General features: G+C 58.0%; 10 protein-coding genes across 11 annotated transcripts; 4 read left to right on the top strand and 6 right to left on the bottom strand.

Moving 5' to 3' along the window:
* Positions 1–655: 655 nt before the first annotated feature.
* H310_08954 (protein-L-isoaspartate O-methyltransferase) lies at positions 656–1,338 on the top strand (the record flags this gene model as incomplete). The annotated part of the gene is made up of 1 exon (XM_008874888.1): positions 656–1,338. The coding sequence occupies one exon, from the start codon at positions 656–658 to the stop codon at positions 1,319–1,321; it is 666 nt and encodes a 221-aa protein (XP_008873110.1). The 3' UTR covers positions 1,322–1,338.
* On the bottom strand, positions 1,334–1,926 carry H310_08955 (hypothetical protein). The gene has a single exon (XM_008874889.1). The coding sequence runs from the start codon at positions 1,711–1,713 to the stop codon at positions 1,351–1,353; it is 363 nt and encodes a 120-aa protein (XP_008873111.1). The 5' UTR covers positions 1,714–1,926; the 3' UTR covers positions 1,334–1,350.
* Positions 1,860–3,667, bottom strand: H310_08956 (hypothetical protein). The gene is made up of 3 exons (XM_008874890.1): positions 2,331–3,667; positions 2,153–2,283; positions 1,860–2,097 (listed from the first exon to the last, which is right to left on the bottom strand). Exons 1-3 carry the CDS (start codon positions 3,561–3,563, stop codon positions 1,977–1,979), a joined length of 1,485 nt encoding a protein of 494 aa, XP_008873112.1. The 5' UTR covers positions 3,564–3,667; the 3' UTR covers positions 1,860–1,976.
* A 662-nt stretch (positions 3,668–4,329) lies between these two features.
* H310_08957 lies at positions 4,330–7,115 on the top strand. 2 transcript variants are annotated; one of them, XM_008874891.1, is made up of 12 exons: positions 4,330–4,491; positions 4,540–4,869; positions 4,928–5,082; positions 5,131–5,322; positions 5,392–5,568; positions 5,617–5,747; positions 5,801–5,900; positions 5,954–6,140; positions 6,185–6,285; positions 6,340–6,537; positions 6,585–6,659; positions 6,709–7,115. In XM_008874891.1, exons 1-12 carry the CDS (start codon positions 4,356–4,358, stop codon positions 6,919–6,921), a joined length of 1,995 nt encoding a protein of 664 aa, XP_008873113.1. In that variant the 5' UTR covers positions 4,330–4,355; the 3' UTR covers positions 6,922–7,115. The 2 variants fall into 2 exon arrangements, with proteins under 2 accessions (XP_008873113.1, XP_008873114.1); XM_008874892.1 differs by having other exon boundaries at positions 6,340–6,659.
* Positions 7,116–8,290: 1,175 nt separating this feature from the next.
* On the bottom strand, positions 8,291–10,849 carry H310_08958 (TKL protein kinase). The gene has a single exon (XM_008874893.1). The coding sequence runs from the start codon at positions 10,699–10,701 to the stop codon at positions 8,338–8,340; it is 2,364 nt and encodes a 787-aa protein (XP_008873115.1). The 5' UTR covers positions 10,702–10,849; the 3' UTR covers positions 8,291–8,337.
* A 238-nt stretch (positions 10,850–11,087) lies between these two features.
* H310_08959 (TKL protein kinase) lies at positions 11,088–13,732 on the bottom strand. Its single transcript, XM_008874894.1, has one exon. The coding sequence runs from the start codon at positions 13,650–13,652 to the stop codon at positions 11,442–11,444; it is 2,211 nt and encodes a 736-aa protein (XP_008873116.1). The 5' UTR covers positions 13,653–13,732; the 3' UTR covers positions 11,088–11,441.
* Positions 13,733–14,825: 1,093 nt separating this feature from the next.
* Positions 14,826–16,478, top strand: H310_08960 (hypothetical protein; the record flags this gene model as incomplete). The annotated part of the gene is made up of 2 exons (XM_008874895.1): positions 14,826–14,943; positions 14,995–16,478. The coding sequence occupies 2 exons, from the start codon at positions 14,826–14,828 to the stop codon at positions 16,476–16,478; spliced, it is 1,602 nt and encodes a 533-aa protein (XP_008873117.1).
* On the bottom strand, positions 15,228–18,720 carry H310_08961 (hypothetical protein). Its single transcript, XM_008874896.1, has 8 exons — positions 18,662–18,720; positions 17,846–18,604; positions 17,476–17,787; positions 17,283–17,432; positions 17,065–17,229; positions 16,899–17,017; positions 16,804–16,852; positions 15,228–16,751 (listed from the first exon to the last, which is right to left on the bottom strand). Exons 1-8 carry the CDS (start codon positions 18,681–18,683, stop codon positions 16,588–16,590), a joined length of 1,740 nt encoding a protein of 579 aa, XP_008873118.1. The 5' UTR covers positions 18,684–18,720; the 3' UTR covers positions 15,228–16,587.
* A 285-nt stretch (positions 18,721–19,005) lies between these two features.
* On the top strand, positions 19,006–25,268 carry H310_08962 (hypothetical protein). The gene is made up of 5 exons (XM_008874897.1): positions 19,006–19,371; positions 19,431–19,537; positions 19,592–22,847; positions 22,894–23,705; positions 23,759–25,268. The coding sequence occupies exons 1-5, from the start codon at positions 19,053–19,055 to the stop codon at positions 25,037–25,039; spliced, it is 5,775 nt and encodes a 1,924-aa protein (XP_008873119.1). The 5' UTR covers positions 19,006–19,052; the 3' UTR covers positions 25,040–25,268.
* Positions 25,269–25,366: 98 nt separating this feature from the next.
* On the bottom strand, positions 25,367–26,685 carry H310_08963 (protein RarD; the record flags this gene model as incomplete). Its single annotated transcript, XM_008874898.1, has 1 exon — positions 25,367–26,685. The coding sequence occupies one exon, from the start codon at positions 26,683–26,685 to the stop codon at positions 25,558–25,560; it is 1,128 nt and encodes a 375-aa protein (XP_008873120.1). The 3' UTR covers positions 25,367–25,557.
* Positions 26,686–27,131: the final 446 nt, after the last annotated feature.

Below are 27,131 nucleotides of genomic sequence, written 5' to 3' on the forward strand. Positions count from 1 at the left end.
GTGGTCATAGCGCTCGACTGGGCGGTGGACAATGGGCACTTGAACTGTGTGAAATTTCTGCATCACCTTCGTCAAGACAGGTGCACGTGGTGATGGACTCTGCTGTGCGAAATGGGCAAATGAAAGTGGAGCAACGTCGAAATGACCATCGCCCGGAAGGATGCTTGATCCTCAGAATGGGCAATGCGGTGGCGAGAAGACATTTGGATATTATGACGGATTTGCACACCAAACGTAGCGACGGCGATCCACAATGGCAGCCTTGGCGGCGACTTGTACGTGGTGGAATTCCTTCACAGCAATCGAACGGTAGGATGCCGCAAGAAGGCTGTGCACAGCTCGAAAAAAGCTGTGTGCGACTATATCCTCGCCCACAACTCTGTAGTGCCGGAGACCGAAAGCCACCGCTCGAGCGACAATGACGACGGCATCTCATCAGGGTTTGAAGACGAGTGCAGCGTGGAAGGTGAGGGTAAAGCTGCCTGTTGTGCAGTCGGTGATCCCCGCATGTGGAGCAATTTCTAGCTGCGTTGGTTGGATCGCTGAACGCGGGACAGGGACAGCAAAGCCCCTTCGAAGTTCGACGCCATCTGCGAATGTAAGTGTCCAACCGTGCGTTCAAACGGCAGGTTGGAGCCATTTTCAAATTCTCTCGATGGCGTGGCAGTGCAGCGCGGCAAGCCATCGCGGGCTTGTCGACAACCTCGTCCAAGCCGGGCTATTCCAATCATCGAAAGCAGTTGCTGCCATGATGCAGACCGATCGAGGCAACTACTGCCCCATGTACCCCTACACGGACGCCCCCCAGCCCATCGGGTGGGGGCAAACCATCTCGGCCCCGCACATTCACGCCGGCGCGTTGGAACAAGCGAGCCAACACCTTCGAGACGGGTCACGCGTTTTGGATGTCGGATGTGGCTCGGGGTACCTGAGTGCGTGCTTCGCCCGACTGGTTGCCCCCACTGGGAAAGTGGTGGGAATTGACAACGTTCATGAACTTGTCGAGCTAGCAGAGGCCAACGCTCGCCGGGGTGACTGGGACTTGCTCGATAAGGGCATCCTATCGTTCCGTCGGGGGGACGGATGGCTAGGGGCGCCGAACGACGGCCCGTTTGACTGGATTTACGTCGGTGCTGCCGCCCCACAGGTGCCCCCTGCTTTGCTCGCGCAGTTGGCGGACAAGGGCAGTTTGCTGATTCCCGTGGGCATTCCAGGGGATGCCCAAACGCTGGTTCAAATTACGCGCGACGGTCTCCACTTTCACAAGACCCACTTGGCCATCGTCCAATTTGTTCCCCTCGTCCACTCGACTGGCCCGTGAATTAAAAATAACGTCGATACCTTTTTCCATTACTGGAGAACATGGCAGCAAGCTCGCCCCGCCGCACCGTGTGCATCCGTCATTTCGCGTCTGGACAGTGCCACTGGGCTACCATCTCCCCTGACATCACGTTTGTGGAGCTCCAATCTTTGGTAGCATTCATGTTTCAGCTGCACAGCCTCGCTACGGCGTCGACGTGCCACATCGAGTACACGGATGTGGATGGGGATGTTGTGCGCATCGCCAACGACATGGAGCTGCACGAAGCGCTGGCCCACCTCCCTCACCAAGCGTGCGAATTGGTTGTCAAGGCACCGTTGGTGTTGTCGTTGGGCCAGTTGGCGTTGATGACGTGGCAAGCGTTCGTGCCAGCACTGCAACACGTGTTCCATGCGGCCGAAGCGGCGACGCTGGCATTTCTCGACCAAGACGGCATGGAGTCGCCGGTGCTTCGTCCTCGCCGAGCGCAACGGCCTCCGCAGCTTCAGCCCGACTCGGACACCGAGCCAGAAACGGACGATGACGACTGAACGAGAAACGAGACAGCTCCATGGCAACCATGGTTAGCAAAATATACTTCTAAATAATCTATGTATCAAAGTGGAGGAGGCGGCAGCTCCATGTTGAGAGGGCCATTCCCTGCAACAACGCGAGCCTAATGGTGGTGGCTGCTGGCAAGGTCGCCGCTGCTGCTCTTTGGCACCACTTGCTGGAGCCATATGCGCGTCTTGTAGATCGCAAACAGGTCGCGCACGAGCTCGCGGAAATCGATCCGCCTGCCGCATCCCATCAGCCTCTGGGAAACAGATAGCAGGACGGGCCAGCACTTACCTTTCGGCTTCAAAGTAAAACGTGAGCTTGTGGCGGTCAAATTGGTACTCGGCGTCAATCACATTCATGGGCAGCATCCGCTGGCGCACTTTGGTCCGGCACACGTGCAGCACCTCCTGCTCTTCCTTGTGCTGCAGGATCGCCCCATGAGGTTTAACATTTCATGGCGACATCGTACCTGCTGCCGGAGGAGGTCGCATTCCGCTTCGCTCGCCAGGCGCATGATGCGCTTCACGCCCATCGCCGTGTGCGTCAAGTCGACCTTCTTCTTGATCGAATGGTCGAATGACACCACGCCAAGCACATGGCCAACGTCCTCGCCGCGATCTCCTTCGACTTTGACGTAGTCACCAACGTTATAGCCACGAATGCCCGCAAAAAAGTCCTTTCGAGACCGCTTAAACTGCACTTCGTACGTCGTGTCGAGGGCGCCGAGGTCCAGCGGCAGTGGCGGCGCCGTCGACATCGGCTGGAATGCCATCAGTTGGGATGGACCACCAGAGAAGTCCTCCTCACGCACACACGTTGCGCGAGGCTGCCATTCGTACCCAGACGGTTTTAGCGGTGGCTGTTGGTTCAGCGATGGCTGTCGCGGCGGCGGCAGTGGCCGAGGCAATGGACTCTTGGTCACGGAACCATGGCGCAGATGACGAGAATCGGTCGCAGGATGCAACGAAGGAGATTGGCACGAACCAATGCTGTACGATCGAATGCCACGCGGGGGTGCTTGCACGTGGGTATCACGGGAAGAAGGCAGTCCATACGTGTTGGTGTTGAGGTCTTCCGAGTACCGTCGAAGGTGCATCATGGGCTGTTGGTCAAGTGATTGGAGGCGGCGAGATGCCAATTGGGACGAGCGCGGGAGCACGGCGGACGAACCAGGTTGTATCGAGTCATGAGACTGCATCGTGGAGATGGAATTCGCACGCAAGCGGTGGTCGTGAGGTAGAGGTCGGGTGCTGTCGTCGTGGTCATCCAGTAGGGGCACACCCAGAGGACTGAGAGGCTGGGTATGGCGACCTCCGCCGTAGTGCTCGTCGTCAACGTTATTGTCAGGAGGCATCGAGAGCTGCCAAGTTGCCCACGATGCAGACGCGCTACCAGGGGAAGGAAGGGACGCCAGTGGAGACATCGCCAAGACCAATGGGGAGCCGACTCGGCGAGAGGGGGATGCCGTGGAGATTGGAAGGGGTTTCACCCCTTCGTTGGACGCTGTCGACGTAGTAGAATCGTCACTAGGGTCATCAAGGGACAGCACCAGCATACTCGAGCTGAGGAAGGCGTTCCATTCTTGATGAGACTTCACGCGGAACGGGTTGTCAACGTCGTGAGTTTCTTGATTTGACGAAGTGTCGGACCGTGCAGCAAGAAGGTGTTCGTCCGAGATTGGGAGAAGGGCCTGAACGTTCATGGCAGGTCAACACGTCGTTGTGGCGTCACAGAGATCACGAGGGGGTGGCGGCGGCGGGCGACCGGCGCAAGCACTCGACGAAGCTGTCCCTCGGGGAGAAAAGCTTTTCCAACTGATGCACGTCGGCAAGGCCGAATTTATTAAATTCTGTTCTGGTCTAATACCATTTTAAGGTAATTAAATAACCAAGGTTTAATGCGAACGGCTCCATCCAAACTTGGATTCATTATACTATATAAAAATCTAGATGTTTCTCTTGCCCAGCTTCAACTCCCCGTCGAGCATTGGAATTCGCGTGGCAAGTGTTCGAGGTGTCGGCCTCGACGGCCGCCACACAGTTGAAGAACGCTTACGTGATTGCGCCTTGAACAAGGGGCGCAGGGTCGACACCGCGTAGCCAGCAGCCCTGGGTTGCTGGAAGAAGACGATCCGCCCTGTTTGGCGTGGTTGAGCGAGCAACTTGTCCAAACGACGGGAACCTGTATGAATGAATATGAACCTGTCAGAATGAATAAATGGTGGATCCACTTGTGAAACGCCCGGCCGGCGCCGCGCTGCCGCCACGACGTTCGTCGTGCGAGGGCTACAGCAACGACAAGACGCAGCAAGAGGCGGAATCGTGTCAAGTAGACCTATTTGACACGTTTCCGCCTCTTTCTGCGTCTGTGCGGACTGGTTGGCCTGCTGTGCTGGATTGGCATATCAGGAGGAGGTCAGGTTGTGCACGACGGACGCGATGCAATGACGTCGTGCTGTGGAGCAGTTACACGCCACCGCACACTCGCGGTGAAAATGGGCAGTGGATGCAGCAAGCGGGTGGATAAGCAAGTGGCCGACTGGACGTCTACCAATGTATGCGATTACGTGGAACAGTCCTCTATATCGAGCGACGCGAAAGCCGCCATCGTGGCGTGGGTGACGGATCACGGTACTCTTTGTCTTGACCGTTCGTCTTGAAGTGTTGATTCATGCACAGCGATGACTGCCCCGCAACTCTTGGACATGGAGACGAGCATGGTGTTGGCGCAGTTGAAGCTTCCTGCCAGCGACGCGTCCCACGTGGCAACGTTTCTGTCGGATCTGAGGGCGTTGGCCGCCGCTGAATGCACATCCGCAGTGATCCACACGACACTCCAAGGCCTCCCCGCAGCACTTGAAAAGGCCGTGTACGTGTACGAGAAGTACCCCCTCATCATCGACGAGACCGGCCAAGCAGCGCAGTTTTTCAAGTACCAGCGCGGGTGCTTCCTCCTGGCTGGCAACCCCGCTGACGTTACGGCAGCCATCTTGCGACGGTCTCTCGTTGGTGCGGGCTACCCGTCAACCCTCATTTGCTCACGACGTATAATCTAAACTGGTCGTAGCGGCGTTGCGTCTCGGTACCGTCATGACGATCTGCTTTGACAGGATCGCTGGCCTCGAACTCGATCAGTTTTATTCCGACACGTGGTTTCCATCGCAAGTATTGGATCGGCAAGAATTTTTCAAGGCGGAGGTGTGGGCGCAATTGCTGCGGCAGGTACATTGCTGCTCCTTTGATTCAAGACGTGCTGGACTGCGCATGCAGAGCGAAGGAGACCCGGAAGCGTCGTTGTTCTTGCCGTCCGATTCGTTCAAACTTGTCGTGCTGTGTGGAAATATTCCGCCACCTCCGCGAACACTCGAGCGCATGTGCTTGGTCCGGGTGCAGGCGCTCGACGCGAACACCACCATCCAAGACGATGGTGGCGACGTGGCGGCCGCACTGGGCCTCAAAGAAGTAGGCCATGCCCCTTCCCAGGACAAGGTGGCAGGGTTCATCTTGGATGCGAATGCACCCTCCATCTAGGTGAAGCGCAATAGCACCGATGTCGTCGAGGCTGGATTTGACGGGGACGTGGCAACGATGACGGCCCTGGTGGAAAAAGGATTCCACATTGAGAGCGAAGACGGCCACCGCCACACCGCACTCTCGGAAGCGGCGTGCCAAGGCCACCTCGAGATGCTTCAATACTTGCTATCGTTGGTAGAGCTCGAGCGAAGCACGTTGGCCCGATCCAACAACTCCTTGCAGGGCGCCAACCCAAACTGCGTCAACGACACGGGTCGTTCGCCGCTGTACCGGGCGAGCTACAATGGACATGTGGACAGTGTGATGCTCTTACTGCGGGCAGGAGCCGACCCCCGCATCTGTACAAAGGAAGGGTAGGCGACTACTCGTCGCACTCGGGAGCTGCCTGGGCTGCGGCGTGTTTTAGAGAAAAGCCTTTCGACGTCGCCAAAGGCAAAGAGACAGCCGACGCGTTGAGCGCATGGCCGGTCGAAACAACCGAACGACTTCTCGCCGAACGCCGCGAGGTAGATGCCATACGAGAGAGATGCTGGCGCACGGCATCGATTTGTTCCGGTAGATCATGGACAAGAGGCTGCAAGAGCGGCTGACGAGCCACGTTGCCAGAGAACACGTGGCAAAGATGCGCATCCGCGACGACTTGATCAAGCTGGCCAGCTCGACCGCAAGCACGGCTGCCGACCAGCTCAAGGACATGCTGATGGGTCTTGCCGCCGACGCGGTGGCCAACTCAGACAAACCTCGAGGTGTGGCCCATCGAACGCGCGGCGCTGATGGCCTCTGGCGGCAGGGACGGCCAACTCCCGCGACGACCGAGGGTGCACGCTGCTTGCAATCGCCGCTCAATGCGACAATGCGGACGTAGCGACCCTCCTGCTTACCCATTGGAAGGTACGGCAGCTGCTGCAGCACCGTCATGGGCTCGTTCTTACTTGCTTGCCAAAGCAATTCCAAGACGATGCCCATCCCGTCGTGCGCAAAGCTCGGTACGCCAAAGACGTGTACATTGACGTGTTCCGCGCCCAAGTGAACGCGCGAGACATGAAGGGATGGACTCCCATTGCTATCGCGGTATTCCATCACGCGAAAAAGACGGCTCGGCTACTGTTGCAGCACGGCGCCAACCCCCGCTTGAAAAACCAAGTACGGGACGACGCACGTGTATAACGGCATGATCGACCATTGAGCAGTACAACAAGAACGCCATCGACTTTGCCCAGGACGAGCTCGACGCAGCGCGGAACATTGTCACGTCGCGAGCCGAGGTAATCATGGCGGCGATGGCTGTGGAGTTTCGACGATGGTGCGTGCTAGATCCGTTCGGTTCTGGACGAGTGGGAGTCGGCGCAGCTTGAGAGCACGTTGGAAAACCATCGCAACAAGTTTGCGGTCGGAGCGGCCGAACCATTGCCGTCGGATGGCGGCGCGACGTTGTTGGCGATCGAAGTCGCCATGGAAGCGCAGCACAACGCCGCCAAGAAGAAATCGAATCGGAAAAAGGCGATCAAGACCAAACATGCCAAATAGAGCAAGTGGATTCCGACACATTCTCGTCATGGCACTGCTGTGCCGGCGTGGGGATCGCGTCGTCGACAAGTTGAAGCTTGAGAGGACTAGCACGGATGCCCGGTTCCTTCAATCGAGAGTCTGGCGCGCCGAGTGGGTGATACCTCTGCGCGAATCTCACGCTTGGGCAAGTGATAACATTGCCTCACGCCAACCAGCCGTCGTCCGTGTATTCGGCCACGAGTTGATAGGCGCCGTGGCGACCGAGCCACTCCCGCCCCCTCGGCCGTTCTATGTCTATGTGGACCGAGTCAAAGCAGTACAATCGCCGCCGCGTTTTCAAAGACAAGGGAGGGCTTTCGGATGGTGCAGTAACCCCACGTCCACGAGCACATGGCTGCGGCGAGATGCGTGTTGCGCACGAGCTCAAGGTCCAGCATGCGGCCGGCGAGACATTCCCCTTGGTATGGCTGACCCAACTTGTGGAAATCAGCAGGCGCGCCACCGTATCGGGCAACGTGGCAGAGTTGCCAGTGGCCCGAGAAATTCGTCAAACAGCGTCGCGAGCATGGACTCGAACTCGGCACCTGCGGGGCGTGAGGACGGAAAACTTGACGCCATGCAGTTGCGATGAGTTCTCGGAGGAGCTGCTAGGGGATGTGGTGGCTCAGCGAAAGGCGGTGGCCTTGCCGTACTAGGCCAAAGATCTGCAAGTGGCTGGCCTTCACGTTCATGCCGATCGCTGAGGGTATCGTGCCGTTGGCCGACCACGGCCGTGCCAGTGCCGCGCTTCGAGGACCTTGATACAGCCTTCTGCCTTGCCAACACAACCTTTTTCGTCGCCACACCCCAGTGGGTCGACGCAACGTCCGCGCGACTACGACTTGTGGTGCTGCGACTGCGGGGCGAAGTGTATGGTGTGCCGTTGTTTGTTGGGGGAGATGCTCGTCGATCCATGCATCGTTTCTGGCACGACATGCACGTCACAATCCTTGGCACACGACTTGAACGAGCGTTGGAAAAATCCCGGAGCGGCACGAAAATGGATGGCTGGCACAAGTCGTTCACTCCCATCGGTTCGGACGCGCTTTCGATTAGTCTAGCGCAAGGCGTCGCGACACCCTCGAACGGCACATACAGGTCAGGGGTACCAAGTCTGGCTCGAGGGCCATCGAATGGAGCTGCATGCAACTCGTGCAGGCCATGCAGCATAACGGGGCATATACACGTCGGAGGAGGCCCTCAGGAGGTCAACATGTCCCCCCACCACGAGCTCTGCGCTGTCCCGCCGCCTCCTCCCCCGTCGCGGTAGTGTACAACGAACCTGTCAAGCGATTCTGAACCATCGATTCCAACTCTTCCAACTCGACCGCAGCATTGCTACGGTGGTCGCAACGATGGACAACTTTACTATCGAACACAAAACCCTGAACGCACCTATGCCACGTGCACGGTCAGAGTGCGCGCATCGGACACGCTGGTCGTCGTGGAGGGAAACTCGACAAAGTCCATGTCGTTGCCCGCATGGTGGAGCAGGTTGACGGCGAGGGCCATGGGATTGTTGTCGTCCTTTCGGGCGCGAAATAGCTTTTTTCGAAGCCCCTTGGGCTTGACATGCCCTTGCCCGAGTTTTCGGCAAGCGCACATGGCATTCACGTCGCCGAGGATGGACGTGCCTGCGTACGCGCCACTTCCGTCGCCCATGGTGCTGCCGCCGGCTGCCGTCGTCGAGTCTTCGATCGGCTCATTCAATTCGAGCTGGTACGTGTCGAACGTGTACAAGGTCGTGGTCGAGTTTTCAAACGGCACGTTGTGCTTGACGTGATGCAAACACCCCGCGTCCATGAGAGAGTTGCCGAACCGAATGGCTTCCTCCACCTCGAACGCATACCCGTGTTGGATGAGGCATTGCACGAGGGCTGCCCCCGAGAACGTCGACGTGGCGGACGCTCCTTTCTTGGACTTTACAGTCGACAAATACGGCACCGCGCCGGACAGCTCGTGCGACACTTGGCCACACAAGTCGTCGTGCATGTCTTCGAGCACGGCAACGACCATCTTGGCCGACGGACGGAAGACAGGATCGGCGTTCCAGCAGTTCTCGAGCAAGTCGTGGAGCGTCTGCGGGATCTCGGGGTCGATTGGGGGCCGCTGGCCGTCCACTACCATGCGAAAGATGTTGAAGTGGTTGTGGTTGCTGCTCGGGTACTTTTCTTGGCCGGGGTGGAGGATGTCCCACATCGTGATGGCCAGGCTGTAGATGTCCGCCGTCTCGGTGTACAGCGCTTTCCCCTGTTTGCCGTCAATGACTTCGGGGGCCATGTAGTCGACAGTGCCTCGGACCGTCATAGACCGGTCGTCGTTGGCGATGTCTTCGATCGTAAACGCCATGCTGCGCGCCTCGCCAAAGTCTGTGAGCTTGATGACGTTGCTCGCGTCCAGGAGGAAGTTGGCCGGCTTGATGTCGCGATGGATGAATGGCGGCGAGAAGCTGTGCAGGAACGCGACGGCACGGGCCGCGTCGAGCATGTAGCACAGCTTGGGCCAGAGCGGCTCGACGTAATCGGCTTGCGGTTTCTGCAGCGCGTCGTCGAGGCTGCCCCGGCACAGTTCGTAGATTAAGCAGATGGACGGTGGGCAAATGCACATGCCGTGGAAGAACACGATGTTGGGGTGCTTGAGCGCCGCGCACAGTGCCGCTTCCTGGGAGAACTCCAAGATCGTGGTCTCGGAGATCTCGGTCGGCGAGTACACCTTGACAGCGACTTGCTTGGTCGAGTGGAGGACGCCGCGGTACACGTCCGCCGACGCGCCCGACGCCATTCGCTGCTGAATGTTCAAATGGGAAAAGTCCACGACGTCCTTTCGGTGCATTTCCAACAGGACGTGGAGTCCCTGGGCCGACACAATCTCCTGCATCCCTTGGTTCTCGCGAAAGAGCTGCTGAAAGCCACACGCGCGGTCGCTGAGGCCGCGCCAGTGCTGAGTGTCTGCTTTCAGGAGGCGCCAGACAAAGAACGGCCCGAACGTGGCCCACACAACAGCGCAGAAGACCAGCATCATCCCGTTGTGGTAGTCCTTGTCGTAAAACAAAAACGAGTACACGTACACGATGACGTAGTACACGAGCGCAAACACGCACAGCTCTTGCTGCGTCCGGACGCTGGCGCGGGGCAACGGGCGGAAGATGAGGTAGACAAAGCCCCCCATGAGGATTGTCCGGTACGACGCCACAAGGACGAGTTGGACGACCGCGTCTTGGTTCGTCACGTCGAGCGCGTGCACGACGACGACGGGACCGGTCGCCATGACGAGCGCAATCAAGATAGACCGAACAAGCGCCGGCTGGGACACACTGCGCTGGCACAGGAACGCCACGATCAAGTACAAGATGAACTGCCGCCCCTGGACGAGCAACTCCCCAAACCAGCGACTCGTGATGGGCTTGGTGTAGCTGAGAGCCGACGCGACGAGGAAGTACGTTGTGTAGATGCCCGTAGAACACGCGATGACCCAAAAGAGCGGCTCAAACGATGGCAAGATGACTTTGTGGGTGGCGACGACGTCTCCGTTGAAGGCGGACGTTCGGCTTCGACGGAGGTAGATGATGAGCGCGACTGTGAGGAAGAACATGACCGCGTACGTCATCGTGTACACCGTCTGGAGGATTTGGTACTGCTGGTACAGAAAGAGCTGTTGCTGCATGACGTCTTGCTGCTCGGGGGTCATCGGCGGCCTCCCACCCGGGGGCTTGGTGACGTTGGCGGCGGCGGTAGCAGTGGTTGTGTTCGTCATGTCCATGGTGGCCGCGTGCTGCCGGTGAAGATGGCGAGTGAGCCAAACCAGGAACCATTGTCATGTCCCATCGATCTGATGCGAGAACGATGCATTCGGGCCAGACAAAGATCTCGATCGAGCGGAGCGATCGGGACAGGCGAGATGCAAACATGGGGAACATCAAAAATGCACTTATTGCCACGTGTGTGTGAACCCCATAAGGTTTGTTTTGAATAATGCGTCGTTGCATTCGCACTTTCCTGGAACACGACAGCGCCGCGATCTCCGTCGGCGGCGGCACAGCAGGCTCCAAAATCGAGAATCCCGTGCCATCACGTCTCGTTCGAGAACATCTCTGGACGTGCAGCAGGGCGGCGTGGTCGGCAGCTCGTTCCACTCGTCACCTTCTTCGGCGCGCTACCTCCACTATTGAGAGCGTTCGTCCATTCATCAATTGCACCGACCCTTTCACCAGACACTCGAACTTGCGAACGGCACACTCCATCTCACGTAGAGTCACAAAGGGCCACAGCGCGAACGCGGCTCGAATGACCAGAGTTGTCCCAGGTAACAACAGCGAGCGACAGGCGACGGCAGAATTCTGGCCGCAGTCGTTTGTGATGAAGTCATGCCCACCATAGCCACGGCGATGCGCGGATCGAGCCATGACGTGCTTTGTGTTCGCTCCTGCGTTGAGACGAAGCGTGCGCTTCTCTTGCTTAGCGGGGCTCCACCAACACGAAATAAATAAAAATTACACATCGCTACAAACCGTCGTCGGCATTGGGGTCGGTGTGCACGTCATGCTCGTGGAGTAACTCGACCGTGAATAGGTTTTCTTCATGAGCTCGCTTCTTGTGAAAGTCGCGGACTAGGGAATTGCGGCGTCGCCGACGGCGCATGCCCTGAGCGTGCTGCTTGCACATACACAGCATGCGAGACCCGCCGCGGCTACAGCTGCTCTGCGGCTCCGTCGACTTGGACGAACTCGACGTGGTGCTCATGCAGGCCACGGCACTGGACGTCTCCCAGATGTACTCGCCGTCGTAGATGAACGCGGCGGCGTGGTGGATGTCGTGGAGGAAGCCCGTTTCCAAGAGCGCATTGCCGATGCGGAGGGCCTCTCGCCCGTCGATCGCAACGTCCAGTTGCAGCATATCTTGGACGAGGCTGGCGCCACGAATGGCCATCGTGCCACCATTTCCTCCACCTTTGCTTGAACGAGCGTGACCATTCGTGCACTGGGTTAGCAATTGAGCGATCACACAGCACTCGTCTTCGAGCAAATTCTCCACGCTGTCGACGATGTCGAGGGCGGACGGGCGGACGTCCGGGTCGGCGTGCCATGCCCGTTCTAGTACGTCCTGTAGTGCCGCCGACATATCCGACCGAATCGTCGGTCGGGCGCCACTGAGCACGAGCCGGAACAAGTGCATGTGGTTCTTCCGGCCGCCTCCGGGATACTTGGTCCCATCGGGATGACTGATATCCCAGAACGTCATGGCCAAGCTGTACACGTCGGCGCGCGTGTTGTACGTGGCATGGCCTTGCTTGCCATCGATAACTTCCGGCGCCATGTACTCGACCGTGCCGCGGACTGTCATCCGCCGCATGTGATCTTGTTTTTCTGCCAGACGCGACTCGCCAAAGTCAGATAGCTTGACTCGGTTGTTGACACCGTCGAGGAGGAAATTGGAAGGCTTGATGTCTCGGTGCAGCAGGGACGGCGTAAAGCTGTGCAGGTAGGCGACGGCTCGCGCGGCATCGAGCATGTAGCAGAGCTGCGCGACAGGGTGAAGGCCCCCGACCTTGCTGGACGCTGCCGCCGCGAGGTGGTCGGCCAGCGACCCATTGCACAACTCTGAAACGAGGCAAATTGTCGGCGGCGACACGCACAGGCCATAGAACGACGTGACATTTGGGTGGTCGAGAATCGCCCACACCGCCGCCTCTTGCGAAAACGCTTCGACCGTCGCCTCGGAAATCTCTGGCGGCGAGAATACTTTGATCGCGACGGGTTCGGTCGCGTGGAGTGTGCCTTGGTACACGACGGCGCTGGCGCCACGGCCGATTTTCGTCGCAAAATTGAGATGGGCAAAATCGAGAAGGTCGTGTCGGTGCATCTCCAGGAGCACGTGCAGGCCTTTCGACGACAACACTTCCTGGATGGATTGCTGGCACCCGCCGATGAGCATGCGATGGCCGAGACCTCGCCAGTACTGCGTGTCTGCTTTCAGCAGCCGCCACTCGAAGACGGGAGACAGCGCCATCCACGCGTTGGACGCCATCAGCAAGTAAACTGCAGTGGCAGTATCGTCTTCAAAGGACAACTGCGTCGACACAACCAAGAGGGTGTAGTAGATCAGAGCAAACGCACTGAATTCGCGAATGCCGCTGGCGGAGGCCCTGTCCACGGGCCAAACGAGTTGATGGAGGAAGAAGGTACCGAAAACGACGCGCACGGCCGTGCAGCTGATGCACCTCGCGAGATGGACATGCTGGGAAACGACAAACACACCGACAAAACCTGTGAGGAGGATGGGCACGATAGCTGCCGTCACGGTGAGGATGGCCGTGCGGACGATGGCAGGTCGGGACAAACTCTTCTGATGTAGGAAGAGGCCGACAAAGATGACGCTAATCTGTTGGCCTTGGGAGACTGATTCGCACGCGGTGGGGAACGCTTGCAGCGGCCAGTCGATCGCCACGACCACGACACACACGACAAAGAACACGAGGGAGAGCGTGAAGAAAGCCCAGAGCATGGGTTCAAAGGGAGGGAGGATCACCTCCAGCGCTGCTCGTGCATTCCCTTCAAGTGCAGTCGAACGCTGCTTCCGAAGATACCAGATGAGAGCAGACCAGACGACCGCCGTCGTGCCGAATCCGACCATGTATGCCACCGGCAGGAACGCAAACGCGGTACCATCCCTCCTCGGGGGCTCGTGCGAGATCCCTGACGGCGCCTCGTTCATGCCAGGAGCGAACTGAGGGATGCCGTCGCTCCGCGGTTGCCAGAACACGCCGCCCCGACCACGATAGTTTTCGAAAGTTGAAGGTCGCCCAGAGTGACACTGTGGCAATCAAGTCGGACGACGACAACCAAAGGTTGCATGATATCCTTCACTACGACCAGACTTTCAGGCGACTTCCGTGGACAAGGAACAAGCCCCACTCATTCCATTGAATCCCTCTCTCAGTGGTGTTCCATGGCATGGCAGTCGACCATAAATGCTGCTGTGCACGCATGTGCCCAGCGCGGGACTGGAAATGCGAGGACGAGACGACGGACGGCAGTTGCTTCTCCGATAAAATCCGATCCGCGCAAAGAAGGAGCAGCAAGGATCGCTGTATGGAGCTCGGAGGATGACCACTTCGGCATCCCTCCAAGGCACCGTGGAATGGTGGCGTAGCAATATCTGCACCATGGCCACAAGAGGTGCATGCATCGATGACGACTTGTACACGCTAGAGTTTTGGCGAGACCGAGCAAAAGAACTTTCGCCAACCAGACTGCTTGGCCCAGTGCGAGGTGGTCGTTCTCTGGGTCGTTTTCTCATCCGAGCTTCGAGTGATGTCTACTTGCTGCTGTGAAAGCTAGTGGTGTATCGAGGAGCGTAACGACCGTGGGCTTGACTACTTTGTCAAATTTTGCGTCCCTCTAAGATCGCACGAGGGTAAAAATAGATGCGGGTGGGTCGAGGACGAGATGGAATTCAAATACGCCTGTACCATACAAATCGTAAGTGTATAGAATAGAAATGTCAAATTCAACTTGGGCGGGTTGAGTGATGGACGAATGCGATGCGGCTGAGCCATGAGGAGAGCAGTCGAGGATAGCCAATCAGAGCACGAAATATCTTTAGACCACCAATGAAATCGCTGGATCTCAGGAATCCAGGCACCTGATTGGTCCATCTGTTCTTCCCTAAAAATAGAAACCACCATCGCACGCTACCATTTTGAATGCTGCCGCCACGCTTCGCCGTGGCATTTGCATTTTCGTGGGCGTGATAGCATGGCTACGATGGCGAGGTAAAGGCAGCGTGTTGAGATGACGACAAGGGGGTGATCGAATGGTTTGTCTGTCCTCTAGACCGTCCCCGAAGCGCAGAGTGTCGAAGGCTGGCTTCGAAGACGCATCGGCCATGAGCCAGTTCCTCGACACGTTTAGCGCAACCAACAGCCCCAAGCGCCACAACGGCGGCAACTTGTCATATGACGACCCGCCGCCCTTCCCCAAGAGCGTGAGCTTACTGCGACAAGGTAAGGTGCTGTCAGTTGTGGTGCATGTCGCCTCATCAGAACGTGGTTTAGTGCCATTCAAGATTCTCATTCCGGAGAACACGCCCCTGTCGTGCGAAAAGAGCAGCTTAGACGCACTCTTTCCAGGCGGTCTGACCCCCAAACACGACCCTCGAGTCGAAGGCAGCAGCAGCGCAAAACCAAACGTCGACAGCTTCTTTCCCACGTCGACTGGCCACACTCCGAAGTCCCAGCTACATGGCCACAACCAACAACGAAACCAAATTCCAGCTAGCAACCAGTCACCGTCTACGAGCCCGCGATCCACATCTTCGAGCGATAGCGCTGGACCCCACGATGCATCGCAAGTGTGTGACTTCGACGACTTGAGTGACGATGGTTTGGACTTTCTCACGCCACCCCCCGACCTGCACGGGGTGTCCTCGGTCGACACCGTCAACAACAATTTCAATGCTGCGATGTGTACACCAACGCCGATCCAGGAAATGTTCGGATTGGATGCAACCGTCGGCATGATAGGGTACCCTCGCCCGATGTTGGTGCACCATGCTCATCCAGCACCTTCCCACAACATGACAGCTCAGCAGCAGATGCAGCGCTACGGGCAGCACCAGCATGCGTCAGGAGCGTCAACGGGCGTGTATTCCCCACTGTTTGACCCGGCTGCGATTGCAGCCTCGTTGATGGGACCAGGCGACAGAGCCGGGTTCGTGCATTCGGGCAGCTGGTGCGAGAAGGAAGATAAGTTGTTGCGCAAGTCAGTCAAGAACTTGGGGACGAAAAATTGGAAGCAGGTCGCGATGGTGCTCGGCACGGGCAAGACAGACATGCAGTGCTTGCACCGGTGGAACAAGGTGCTCAAGCCTGGTTTGCTCAAAGGCGCGTGGAGCGCCGAGGAAGACGACGTGCTTCGGACCCTCATGACCAAGTATGGCGTCGGCAACATTCGATGGGCCGACGTGGCCAACCACATTCAAGGCCGCACCGGCAAACAGTGCCGCGAGCGATGGCGCAACTGCCTCAGCCCGGACATCAACAAAGGCGAATGGACCAATGTCGAGGACGAAGTCATGTTTCGAGCGCAGCAGCGTATGGGCAACCGATGGAGTGAGATCGCCAAGCTCCTGCCCGGCCGGACTGAAAACGCAATCAAGAATCGGTGGAACTCGAGCGCACGAAAAAACTGGTTCTCCAAGCAGAGCGGTCCGTCCATCGCAACAAACCAACAACACGACGACAGCGTCGGTGACGACGCCATCGAAGTCAAGTCGGAGAGCGCCATGAGCCACTTCAAGATGGCCGACATGGCAAACGCCGTGGAGCTCAGCCGACTTCGGTCGCGGAGCTACTCGGAAGACAGCACGTTGTCTGAAAGCTGTATCGGAAGCAGCGTCGACGACCTCGACCTGCTAGATGACGACGAGTTTGGCGACTCGTTTCTCGACCAGCTGAGTCCGTCCAAAGGTTTGCTCGACGACGACTTGAGTTTGCTCCTGGACACGGTCGCCAAGGACTTTGACACCACGACAGCATGACCGCACACGATGCTACCGCTTCCTCGACGGAGCCAGTCCCTCCACCCATCCTGTTTGAAGTAAAAATTTATTAAGTTGCCACCCAACATCCAAAGAGGAGATGGCTTCGTCATAAACGTAAGGTGAGCTGGGCGAGATCGTTGCGCCGTGCCTCGGTCGCGTCTTGCCCGCCAAAGTACATGAGCGCGTTGTCGGACGTGAGCACGCCGACGTGGCCCACGCGCTCCATCCCGGCCGCGTCCTCCATGTGCACGCGGCGCCATTCCCACGAATCTACCACATGAGTTGGTGCAATGTTCGAACGAGAGGATAATGCTGCACGTACCAGTGTCCAACGCAAAGATGTCGCCGTAGAGCTGTACCTTGTCTGCGTTCTGTGAAGCCGAACGCGTGAGTTTGAAATATGCAGGCAAGGTGTACCTGGGGATCCCACCCGCCGTGCACGACGACCGTCCGATGGTCCAAAGCGATGGCAACTTGGCCAGTACGAGCGTTGGGGCCATTTCCAACCACACACGGGTTGAACCACGTCCACGAATCTGACACAAGTGTAAACGATCGTCGTCATGGACTCGTACGCGTCTACCATCTTGGCTGTTGTGCTCGAGAACGTGCACAGAATTGTAGCTCTTCTTGGCATCGTTGCCGCCAAAGATAATCACGCGATTGCTCCCGACCGCGACGGCGCTATGGTATGTCCGCGATGTCGGCGCTTTCCCGTTCACTTTGAGGTTGGTCCAGTTCCACGTGTCTACCAACGCGACACCGTGAGTCGCTGAATCCAACAATGGATGGCGTGTATACTCGTATTCAAAACGTGCACTGTCGTCGGACGATTGCGGCCGCGGCTTCCTCCAAACACAAGGACGTCCGTGCCCAGGACAGTGAGGGAATGGCCACTGCGGGCCAACGGCGGCGTGCCGCTCACTGCGGGAGGGTACCACAGAAAACACTCTGGACATGGTGTCAGTCATGGATGAACGTTCCTGCTGCTGACCTGTGTCGAGGACCATCAAATCGGACAGACACTCGTGGCTTCCATCCACGACACGCTCGCCACCAAACACCAGCATCAGGTTCTTGGCTGCCACGTACACGGACGCGTGGAACGACCGCGGAATGCTCTCACAGTTGAGCGGACAAGACCACTCGGCCTTGGCGACGTCGTACACAAACAAATCTGCTAGAGTCGACTCGTCATCGCCTTCGCCGCCATACACGACAACGCGGTGGTTGGATATCATCGTGGCAGTGCAGCCCCAACGTTGACTTGGCGGGACTCCTGTCGGCTCGAGAATCTTCCACTCGCCTACGTCATCACAAAGCCCAGTGTTCACACAAACGACAGATTCAAAACGTTCCCACACCGCCTGGAATGTGCATGTTTGGTCGATTCGCGGCCACTGGTGAACTGGGCGACACGTCGACGACGCTGTCCGGAGAGGAGGGGACGTCGACGTCCATGGTGTCCTGCGTGCGCGGTGTCGAAGCAGCGGCGACGGGGTCTTTTGGAGCGAAAAAGTTGAGCTTGGCGGTTGGTGGGTTGCTCGTTGTCAAGGTTGCGTGTTTGGTCTTTGCCGCTTTCTTGATACGCTTGGCTGAATGGGCCTTTGGCTGTTTCTTGGTTCGACTGTTCACGTCGTCGTCTGGCACATCTAATTGCTTGAGGGGAGCGCGCTTCGTCTCGACGACTGGTTGGGGCTTCTTGACGGGGACGCTGGCTTCTCGTTGAGTCAGGAGGAGTTCGAGCTCATCTTCCGATCCATAGATGTTTTCCTTTTCGCTCTCAAGAAACTGCATGGCTTTGCTCAAGCTGGGCTGGTGAAGTTTGTCGTCGGGGCTGATGATCTGGTCGAGCTTTTGGCGCTTGACATCTTCGTACACCATGATGGGGGTTTCAACTAACGACACGGCGCGCTTCTTGGCTCCGGCAAACTTGGGTGCCACTGGCGTCGAGTACGCGTCCGCTGTGGCCATCACTGGGGATGGCATTTGCGGTCGTGGTTCGACGGCAACAGGTTTGGACAATGCAAACTTGCCGGTAAAGTTGGTGCAGTCCACGACGAGCTGGCCACCTTCAAAGAAGAAACGGAGGCCTTCCACCGTGGGCACATCCACGTCCACACCTACGAAATCGGTCATGAAGTTCTGCCTTTCATGGATGCATCGCTAGACAATTGCACCTTCGAACGAGATCAGCGGCATCGCCAAGACAGATTTCAAATGGCGGGTCCGATTTGCCACGCAAAACGAACTTTCCCGCTGCTTTTGATGGAGATTTTCCGGATACCGGATATCCGAGACAATATCCGGATAACCTTGCGTTTTAGCATTGCCGCAGGCTACCATGGACGCGACTGCGCCAGGAAGGAAATGCGAAAACTAGAGCGCTAGCGCTTCGTAGCGGTATTAGAGGCGGTGGCCGCCACGTACGTAGGACCACCATGGCGGTGTCCATGCGAGATTGTTTGGTTGAAAATTTCGACCAGGTTCGAATTTTGATGAAACCGTGGCTTGGATCTTGGAGCAAAAGCGCCGGCCGTCGACACAAGGCAGACATCATCTTGGGTTGGCATGGCATTGACGTCGCAGCAACGTCATCATGTGTTCGCGAATGGCGTCGTCACGCCTGGCGCGCTTCCAAACATTGGCCATTCGCGGAGCTGGGCGGCTGGCACTCCGACAACTCGACCATTGCCGACCCCCGACAACGACACAGACGGAGAAGAAGCTTGGGAAAACGATTTCAACTTTGACGCGTTGCCCGATACACCGGTTTCCATACCAAGAGAGCAAAGCCCGATGAACGCGATGTCGCGGGTCGCTGTCGAGCGGCTCGCGCTGAATTTTCGGCTGGTGGACATTCTCGGCAGGGCGTATGTGGCGATCAACGGTACGATCTTCATGCACAGTATGTGCACAGGGTTTTACCGCTCTTGTCATGCCGTGCAGAGCTCGTCGACGAGGCCGTCAAGGTCAAGGAAGTGAGCAGTCAGTTCAAGAAGGACGGCAGCAACCCCTTGGACGACGGCGACAACCCGGGCGGCTGTGCATGGTTGGTACGTGCATGCAATTCTTTGCGACTCTCTTCAATCTGGCACTATGACGAACAGGACCAAGTGCTACAGCTCCTCGTTGAGTGCTGCTTGCATGGATTCCGACCCGAGGCTCCGTCGACTGTGGGCGACCAGTTTGATCGAGTCTCGCAGCTCATGCGTCAGCCTAGTCCTTCCAACCACATCCCGCGGCACATGCTCACGATAGTCAAGCTCTGGCTCGAAATCGAAAAGTACGCGCTATACCCAGTCCACGAGAAGGACCAGTGTTACCATGCAGTCTCGTCGGCCGTTGCCAGCGCGGTCTTGCATATGAAGCTCATGGACGAGACTCCCAAGAACAATCCGCATTTTGCCTTGACTGTCGTCGCGCTCAACGAAATGAACGATGCCACGTCGTCAAAGTGCTACGGCGCGTCGCCGACGAAGTCCCAGCCGCCGCTGCCCAAGTACCTGTCCGACGCATCCATATGCCCGTCGAAACCGACCCAGCAACTCGAAGCGGTGCTCATCGTGCGCCTTGCCTTGCTTAGCGTTGTTCTCATGGCGTACAAAGACCACAGTCGACGGCACTTGCCCCTGCCGCTGGTGTCGTACCTTACGCTGTGCACGGCGCACCTACTCCTTCTGACGCTGGAGATTCCCTTGGCCATGGACTACGCCTGTCTTACGACCAAGATCGCAGCTTACTTGACGCGCGACGACATCGTGTTGGAGCGCGCCAAGGCGGTGCTGTGCCAAGCGCAGACAGACTTGCAGTCGCTCCATGAAGAGGACAAGGACTGGGCAGAATTCGACGAGCACGAGCGGTCCCAGCGCATGTTCTCCGTCGACTGGACCGCCGAAAAACGTCCGTTGACCGCCACCGACGGCCGTCAACACGAAATCCTTTCCCCCCAGACCGAAGGCAATCCCGTTCAAGTCCGTGACGACGGTGGCGCGTCCGACGACAGCTCCGACTGGGACGCCGACGATGACGTGAAGAAGACGTCGTCGGGCCCAGCCAAAGGTGGCGCGGGGTTGCAGCACCCAAGCGTGAGCGCGTCGTCGCTATCGACCGTGCTCAACCTGCGCGACCTATTTGTCCCGACGAAACAAGCCAAGACCACGTCGTGGCACATGATGCTGACCCAGGTCATGCAACACCCTCCGTTGGACACGGCACCTCGGCTCCCACCGCCGTCCTCTCCGTACTCGAGGTCGTTTGCAGCATTCGAGACCAGTCATGTCCTCAACAACTCTTGGCAATCGACGCGGTCGATGGACCAGTGGCTTCGGGACTTGGCGTGTTTGCCGGCCAACGATGACGACAACACTCGTTCTATCCTTTGTCTCAACACGCCAGACGCCATCGTCGCCCACTTGCATTCAACAACGTCCAAGTATACGCAAGAATGGCTCGATCGGTACGATGTCGTGTGCCGGCGAGCGGCTGCGTCCGCGCCGGCCATCTGCCTTCAGTTGGTGCAGTCCTTCTTCACAGACATCGCCACTGCGCTCAAATGTGAGCGAAACACGAGCGCAAGGTGGACCTCTGCGGCCTCCTCGCAGTTGTTGGACGCTGGTCTTCGATGGTGTTGTTTGGTGGCCGAAGGCAACGCACCCTCGCCCATCGTGAACGAGTTCTTGGCCGTGCTGCGTGCGCTGACGGGTTCACAGACCCCCGCATTTGCGTCGTTTGGGATGCTTGGCAATCTTCGCTGCGCGCTGGTTGAGATCGAAGTGCGAGTCCATTACAGTCTCATGTCGGAAGATGACTTTATGGACCCGTCCTCGTCGTGGCAAGCGCTCTTTGACGCCCTGCGCGATGCGTCGACTCGGTTGCATGCCCACGAGGTGGCATGTCGTGCTGGGATGACGGCTCAACCTGACGATGACGACGAAGCCATCGTGTCGGACATCCTTGAGCTCAGCATGCACGTGCTTGTCATTGCCCACGCATTGTGGAGCGGGATCTCGCCGTTGTCTTTGAAGAGATTCGCAAAGATTCCCTTGCTTCCACCAGCGAGTCCCGATGCTGACGTGGCCGAGCTCGAGAAGTTGGCCGGGGTGGCCGAGATTCTCGACCACTTTGCAGACCGTCCGCTGGCTGTGTCGCCAGGGGCCACGTGGCGTCGTCTCAAGCTATTGTATCCCTTGCTGCCGCTGACGTCCCGCACTCGAGTTCGCGCCGGCATGATCATGGGCATGTCGCTGTGGGCAACCTCGCAGCAGCACGTTCATGATGCCGAAAGCATCTTGTACGAGTCCATCTATGTCTTGCACACTCACTTTTCGCTGCACTCGTCGGAAGGGATCTCGGCGCTCACGATGTTTGGCGATGCGCTCTTGGCAGTCGACAAATACGCGTTTGCCACGGCTGCATTTGAAACCGCGTGCGAGATTGCGCACCGCCTCGACGCGACAGCGTGCGCAATCGAATTGGAGCGGAAGCTGGCGGTGCTGTGCAGCGACCACGGGGACGTCGACCGGAGCATTCGGTACTACAAGCAGATTCGGGCGCGGAGCCTGGCGCAACACGTGTGGTTCGAGTACGTCTACGTCACGGTTACGATGGCGTGCCTTTTCATGGACACAGGTGAGTACGCGGCGGCGGCGCACGACATCCAATCCGTCCTGCAGCAAATGCAGCACCTCACAACGTACGATTCGGATGTTGTCGCGGAGCTCCACGTGTTGTCGATTCGGCTGAGCATCTGCCATCTGAAGTTACATCGCCCCCATCACGCGATCTCGGCGCTGGAGCTGTGCATTCAGCGCTTTCAACCGAAAGCGGCCAAGCATGCGGTCATCCTCATGTGGCTCGCCATTTGCTACTACAAGGCAAACCAACTACCCCACTGCCAAGCGACCCTGAAGGCCGTCGCAAAGCTGCGGAAAAGGGACAAGGAGGGCCATGGATCGACCAGTGTCCACCATGGCGGGTCCTTTGCAAAGCTGCCACCGCCGTTCAAGTACTCGATTCCCGTGGAAACGTTGCCACACGCGTCGATGGCGGCAGACTTGTACCCCGTGCATGCAAAGGTAGCTCTCAAACTGAACGACTTTGAGCGCGCCGCCCACTTCTCCGCCCTCTCGATTGTGTACTTGGAGCTTCAGCCCATGTCGGCGACCGTGCTGACCCAGTTGGCGCATGTGTATTACCTTCGTGGCAAAGTGCTCGACGCGGCGGCAAACGCGCCGTGGCTCTTTCCCATGAAGCTTCAGAGTCTGGAATGCGAACAGCTCCTGCCGACGCAACCCACCCGGTCCCTGCATCGACGCAAGAGTGCTGTGCTCGTGCGCGACCGTGTCCTTATGTCGTTGGACGAATGTACGTGCTTTGGCCCTCGCCAGCACCACTCGACGCGTTCCTGTAGGCATGTATCACAGCTTGCGGGCGTTCCACCACAGCTACGAACTGTACAGCAGCGACGACGACAAAGTCGGGAGGATGAAAGCCGCTTGCCGCCTCGCGGCCGTGTACTTGCACAAGGCATTCCTTCCGCGGCTCGTGCTGCGTCGGCCGTTGGACCAGCTCATGAAGTTCTCGCTCACGCGCCGACAAAACGCGACCGCGTCGTCGCAGGATATCAAGGCAAGCGCCGCCGCTTGCACGGTCGACTTTGAGTTCTCCCTGACCGACATCGAAAACCCGACAAGGTTTGTGTGCGAGTCGAGCGCTGTTGCGATGGCGCCGCAACTGTACGTGGACGCATGTCTCAATATGTGCCAGCTCCACTGCCTGCGGGACAAAGGGGCAGACGCGTTGGGCTACTGGTACGAAGCGCGCGACGTGTTTCTCAACTGCGTTCTGTGCCCGTCGGCGTCGTCGATGCAGCGGTGCCTACGCCGTTTGGTCATAACCCTGCTCACGTTTGAATCGTCCGTCGTCAACGAAAACGTCGTGTTGCTGGACCTCCTAACGACGCCGTGGCCGTTGTGGCAGGATGCCTCGTGTCTCAAACACACGGGGCGGCGCGCATGTGTCATGGACCCAGAAACCAGCACGACCTACCAGACAAAGCTGCGGGAAAAGCCTCCTGCACTACATGGCGCTGGCGGACACCAGCGCCACAAATCCGACACGTTGGAGCTCCTCGCGACCAAGCGCCTGCATGTCGGAGGCAGCACGCAGCCTTTGGCAACGTCGCGCGCATCAGACACGACGAGAATGGCGCCTCCGTTGCAGGTATGCCGTGCCTTGGAAGAACACCTCCTTGAGAATGCAAATGGATCACGTAGGACGGCGGCGTCAAGGCCATGAAGTCGGCAGCCTGTCGACCTGTGCAAGGCGCCACCACTCTTGAAACGATCCACAGCAGCTTCGCCATGTTGAAGCACCTTCAAAGTACGTTTGCCATGCACCAGGACGACGATAGCAATGCAAAGAGACGCCTTGTCATGCGGCATATTTGGGACCACATGGACGAGTTCCGCGGCAACTGCTCCCTGCCTCTGTGGCTGTCGTCGGTGGGCTACGACAACACGTCGATGGCGACGGTCGTGTACGCACTGGAAATTATCCCAGCGTCGATCCTGGCGACGTATGTGCCGTCGTCGGGACGTATCGAGTGGAAATGGATCGACCCCCCCAATCAACTGACGCTTTTGTCTGCCACGGGCATTGCCCAACCCCCGCCATTGTCGCCCCTTCGCCGCTTCCACATCGACGAGAGTAAAGCGTTGCCAGCGCCCTTGTCGGCGGCAGTCCTTCCCGAACTCTTTACCATCTCTGGAGGCGGCGACATCAAGCAGCACGCACGAAACCGGTGCATGTTTCGTCGAGAATTCTCGTCCAGGCTGACGTTGGTCGACGCGACGGATTCCATGGCCAACAGCGACGGACCACCTCAGAACGACGCAAATCGTGGCGTCAGCAACGCATGCTCCACCACGCAATACTCGCTCGTTTGTAGCGCTGCGTTGCAAAGTTTGCCGTGGGAATACTTGCGTGGCGCGTCCATCGTCCGACGGCCAACTGCCTTTGTCACAAACAAGGCGCCATCTCCACTGGACCAACGGCCCGTGCATTTCCGCATTTGCCGCATCAAGACGCGGTACCTGCACTCGACGGAAGTGCTGTCGCCGTGGTGGTCTGTGCTGGGGTACGCAGCCACGGTATCGTTGACGCAAAAGAAGGGAAAGTTTTCCAAAAAGGTGGCGGTCGTCGAAAAGACGTCGGGGCCCGGGCAGAGTGCGTCGAACTCACGTGGTGCTGACCTCGTCCCTGTGGTTGACATCGTGTTGGCATCGTTGCTCGAACTGAATGGAGCGACGTCGTGGATATGCCCGTCGCCCACGCGCCTCTACGTCTTGGCCCCGCCACAAGTGCTGCCCCTTCTGTCCAAAGCCATGCTGGCATCCTTGCCGCAGCTCAAGAAACCATCGCTCTTTGCCAAACGACGGGCACAGCCATCCGTTGTGACCGCGGCGTCTGTCCTCGAGTGCGTGCATCGTGTGGTCAAGTCCTTCCAAACGCAGTACGACGTGCCTGTCGTCGTGTACAGCTCGCATCCATGGTGACGCGCACACCGGTGCGCTTTGAATCATCCGTCGGCCATCGGTAGTTGGGGTGCTCCTTGCGCCAGGTGGAAGCATTGCGTCCGACGAATAGAGCTGTTCAACCGAGTTGCAGATAAATATCAATCGGAGTGTGTCGGGCGCTGAATGTATGCCGAGTGCGAGCGCTCCAACATGAATCGCTACGGTCCATCCACCGAGTGTGTCAACCCCTCAAGATATTTGATCTCGACAAACGTCAATTCGTGTGCACTGGTCTCGATGTGGCTTGTTTCTAGCATCCATGGCCATGGATCGAAGCAACCACCAGCAGCGAGTACGTCGGGGCGACTTTACCGTTGGCCAAAGAGCCGCAACAGTTGAAAAAATCGAAAGCAAGTGCATGACAGCAGGACAAAATTCGTCTGTGGTTTGAGAGAGGAACGGCAGGCATGGAATTCAACTTACGCGCCGACTGACGTGAGTGTGCTCGATGGCGCGACGAAGCGAATGGCTCCCACTTGGCTGACGACGCGCCATGTCTACACATGGGACGTGTCCTGTAGCGTCCGGAACGATTCGTTCGACGCGGCCATCTCGAGCGCTTGTCCCGATGGCGGCGTCGGTGGTGGTGCGGCGTGCCATGGATTCCTGTCCCGCGTAGAGCAGGTACCCGTGGAATCGTCGTGCGCTTCGGCATCACCATGCGGGCGGTCCACGGGTTGTTCCAAAGACTTGCGCGGCGCAAGGAACGTATCCATCGTGTAAATGACCAATCCAGCCCAGACCTGGGCAAACCCCACGGCTTTGGTCGCTTCAAATGGCTCGTGGTACAAGAAAATACCGACGAGAACGTTCAGCGTCGGCCCGATGAACTGTAGCAGTCCCATGATCGTCATCGGGATGTGCTTGATGGCGGTCGTGAAGAGCAGTTGCGGCGAGATTGTGAGGACTCCAAGGCCGACCATGAGGAAGTCGTTGCCAACGCCAGTGTGACCAAACGCCCCCACCCCGCGACCTTCTTCGACAAACAAGTAGATCCAGCACGGCACCGACAAGTACGCAAACTCGATCGCGATCCCTTGGATGGACTTGAGCGGCGCCTTCTTCGCCATGAGTGCATAAAACCCAAAGTCAAACGCCAGGACGAGCGCAATCCACGGGAACTTTCCATACAAGAACGTGACTGTGGCAACGCCGCAGACTGCGAGAATCACGGCGGCCCATTGCCACAACCGAAGCTTCTCGCGAAGGACGACTACGCCAAGGAACACGCTGACGAGGGGACTCATAAAGTACCCGAGGCTCATTTCGACGATGTAGCCTGCGTTCGTCGCCCAAATGCTCACAAATAGATTCACTCCCAGAAGCGTGCCGGACAGCATGTAGAAACGAAGGACGGACCACGTGCGGGCCGCCGTCCACGTCGTCCGTGCCACGCTGTTGACGTAGAGCACGGCGACTGCGATAGGGAACGCCCATACAATGCGATGACACAGCAATTGCATGGCCGGGATCGACGTGAGCTGCTTCCAGTAGATCGCACTGCATCCCCAGATCACGTATGCAATGAAGCCGAACGCGATACCGACATGGAACTGCTGCATCTTCACGGAGAACGTTGCGCTGATTCGAAACGTTGCGATGTGGGACAAACCTTGTTGGGACATGTGGGCTATTGCAGCAATCCCGCGCTCCACGAGCAAGTTGGCATGCAATGGGCGCAGACATAGCGCTGCCGTCGCGGCTGGACACTCCCTGGAGCAAGGTTGCGTGAATCGGCCATGAGGGTGGTCGTCGCAGGGCGTAGTCGATCCCATTCTTCCTGTTGATTGGGACAAACATCAAACTGCTCTGCCCTTTTATAACAGGACGACGGCTCGAACGAATCTTCCAAGCACACAAACCTTTGGTGCTTGCAAAATGGTCGATCGTTCCAAGAGACGGCGACGGGGGCAAGCCAGTGATGAGGGGATGGCGTGCTTATCGCTGGATCCTGGACTATGTGGTGCTCGCAGTGGAATCGCTTCCCACCGCATCAGAACCGGTCAAGGGGTCGTTTCGTCACCACGACGAGCTCGTATCTGCCATTATATTCATACTTGCAGGCGATGCC

This window comes from Aphanomyces invadans (assembly GCF_000520115.1).
Source record: "Aphanomyces invadans strain NJM9701 unplaced genomic scaffold supercont1.19, whole genome shotgun sequence".
Classification (NCBI taxonomy): domain Eukaryota; phylum Oomycota; class Saprolegniomycetes; order Saprolegniales; family Verrucalvaceae; genus Aphanomyces; species Aphanomyces invadans.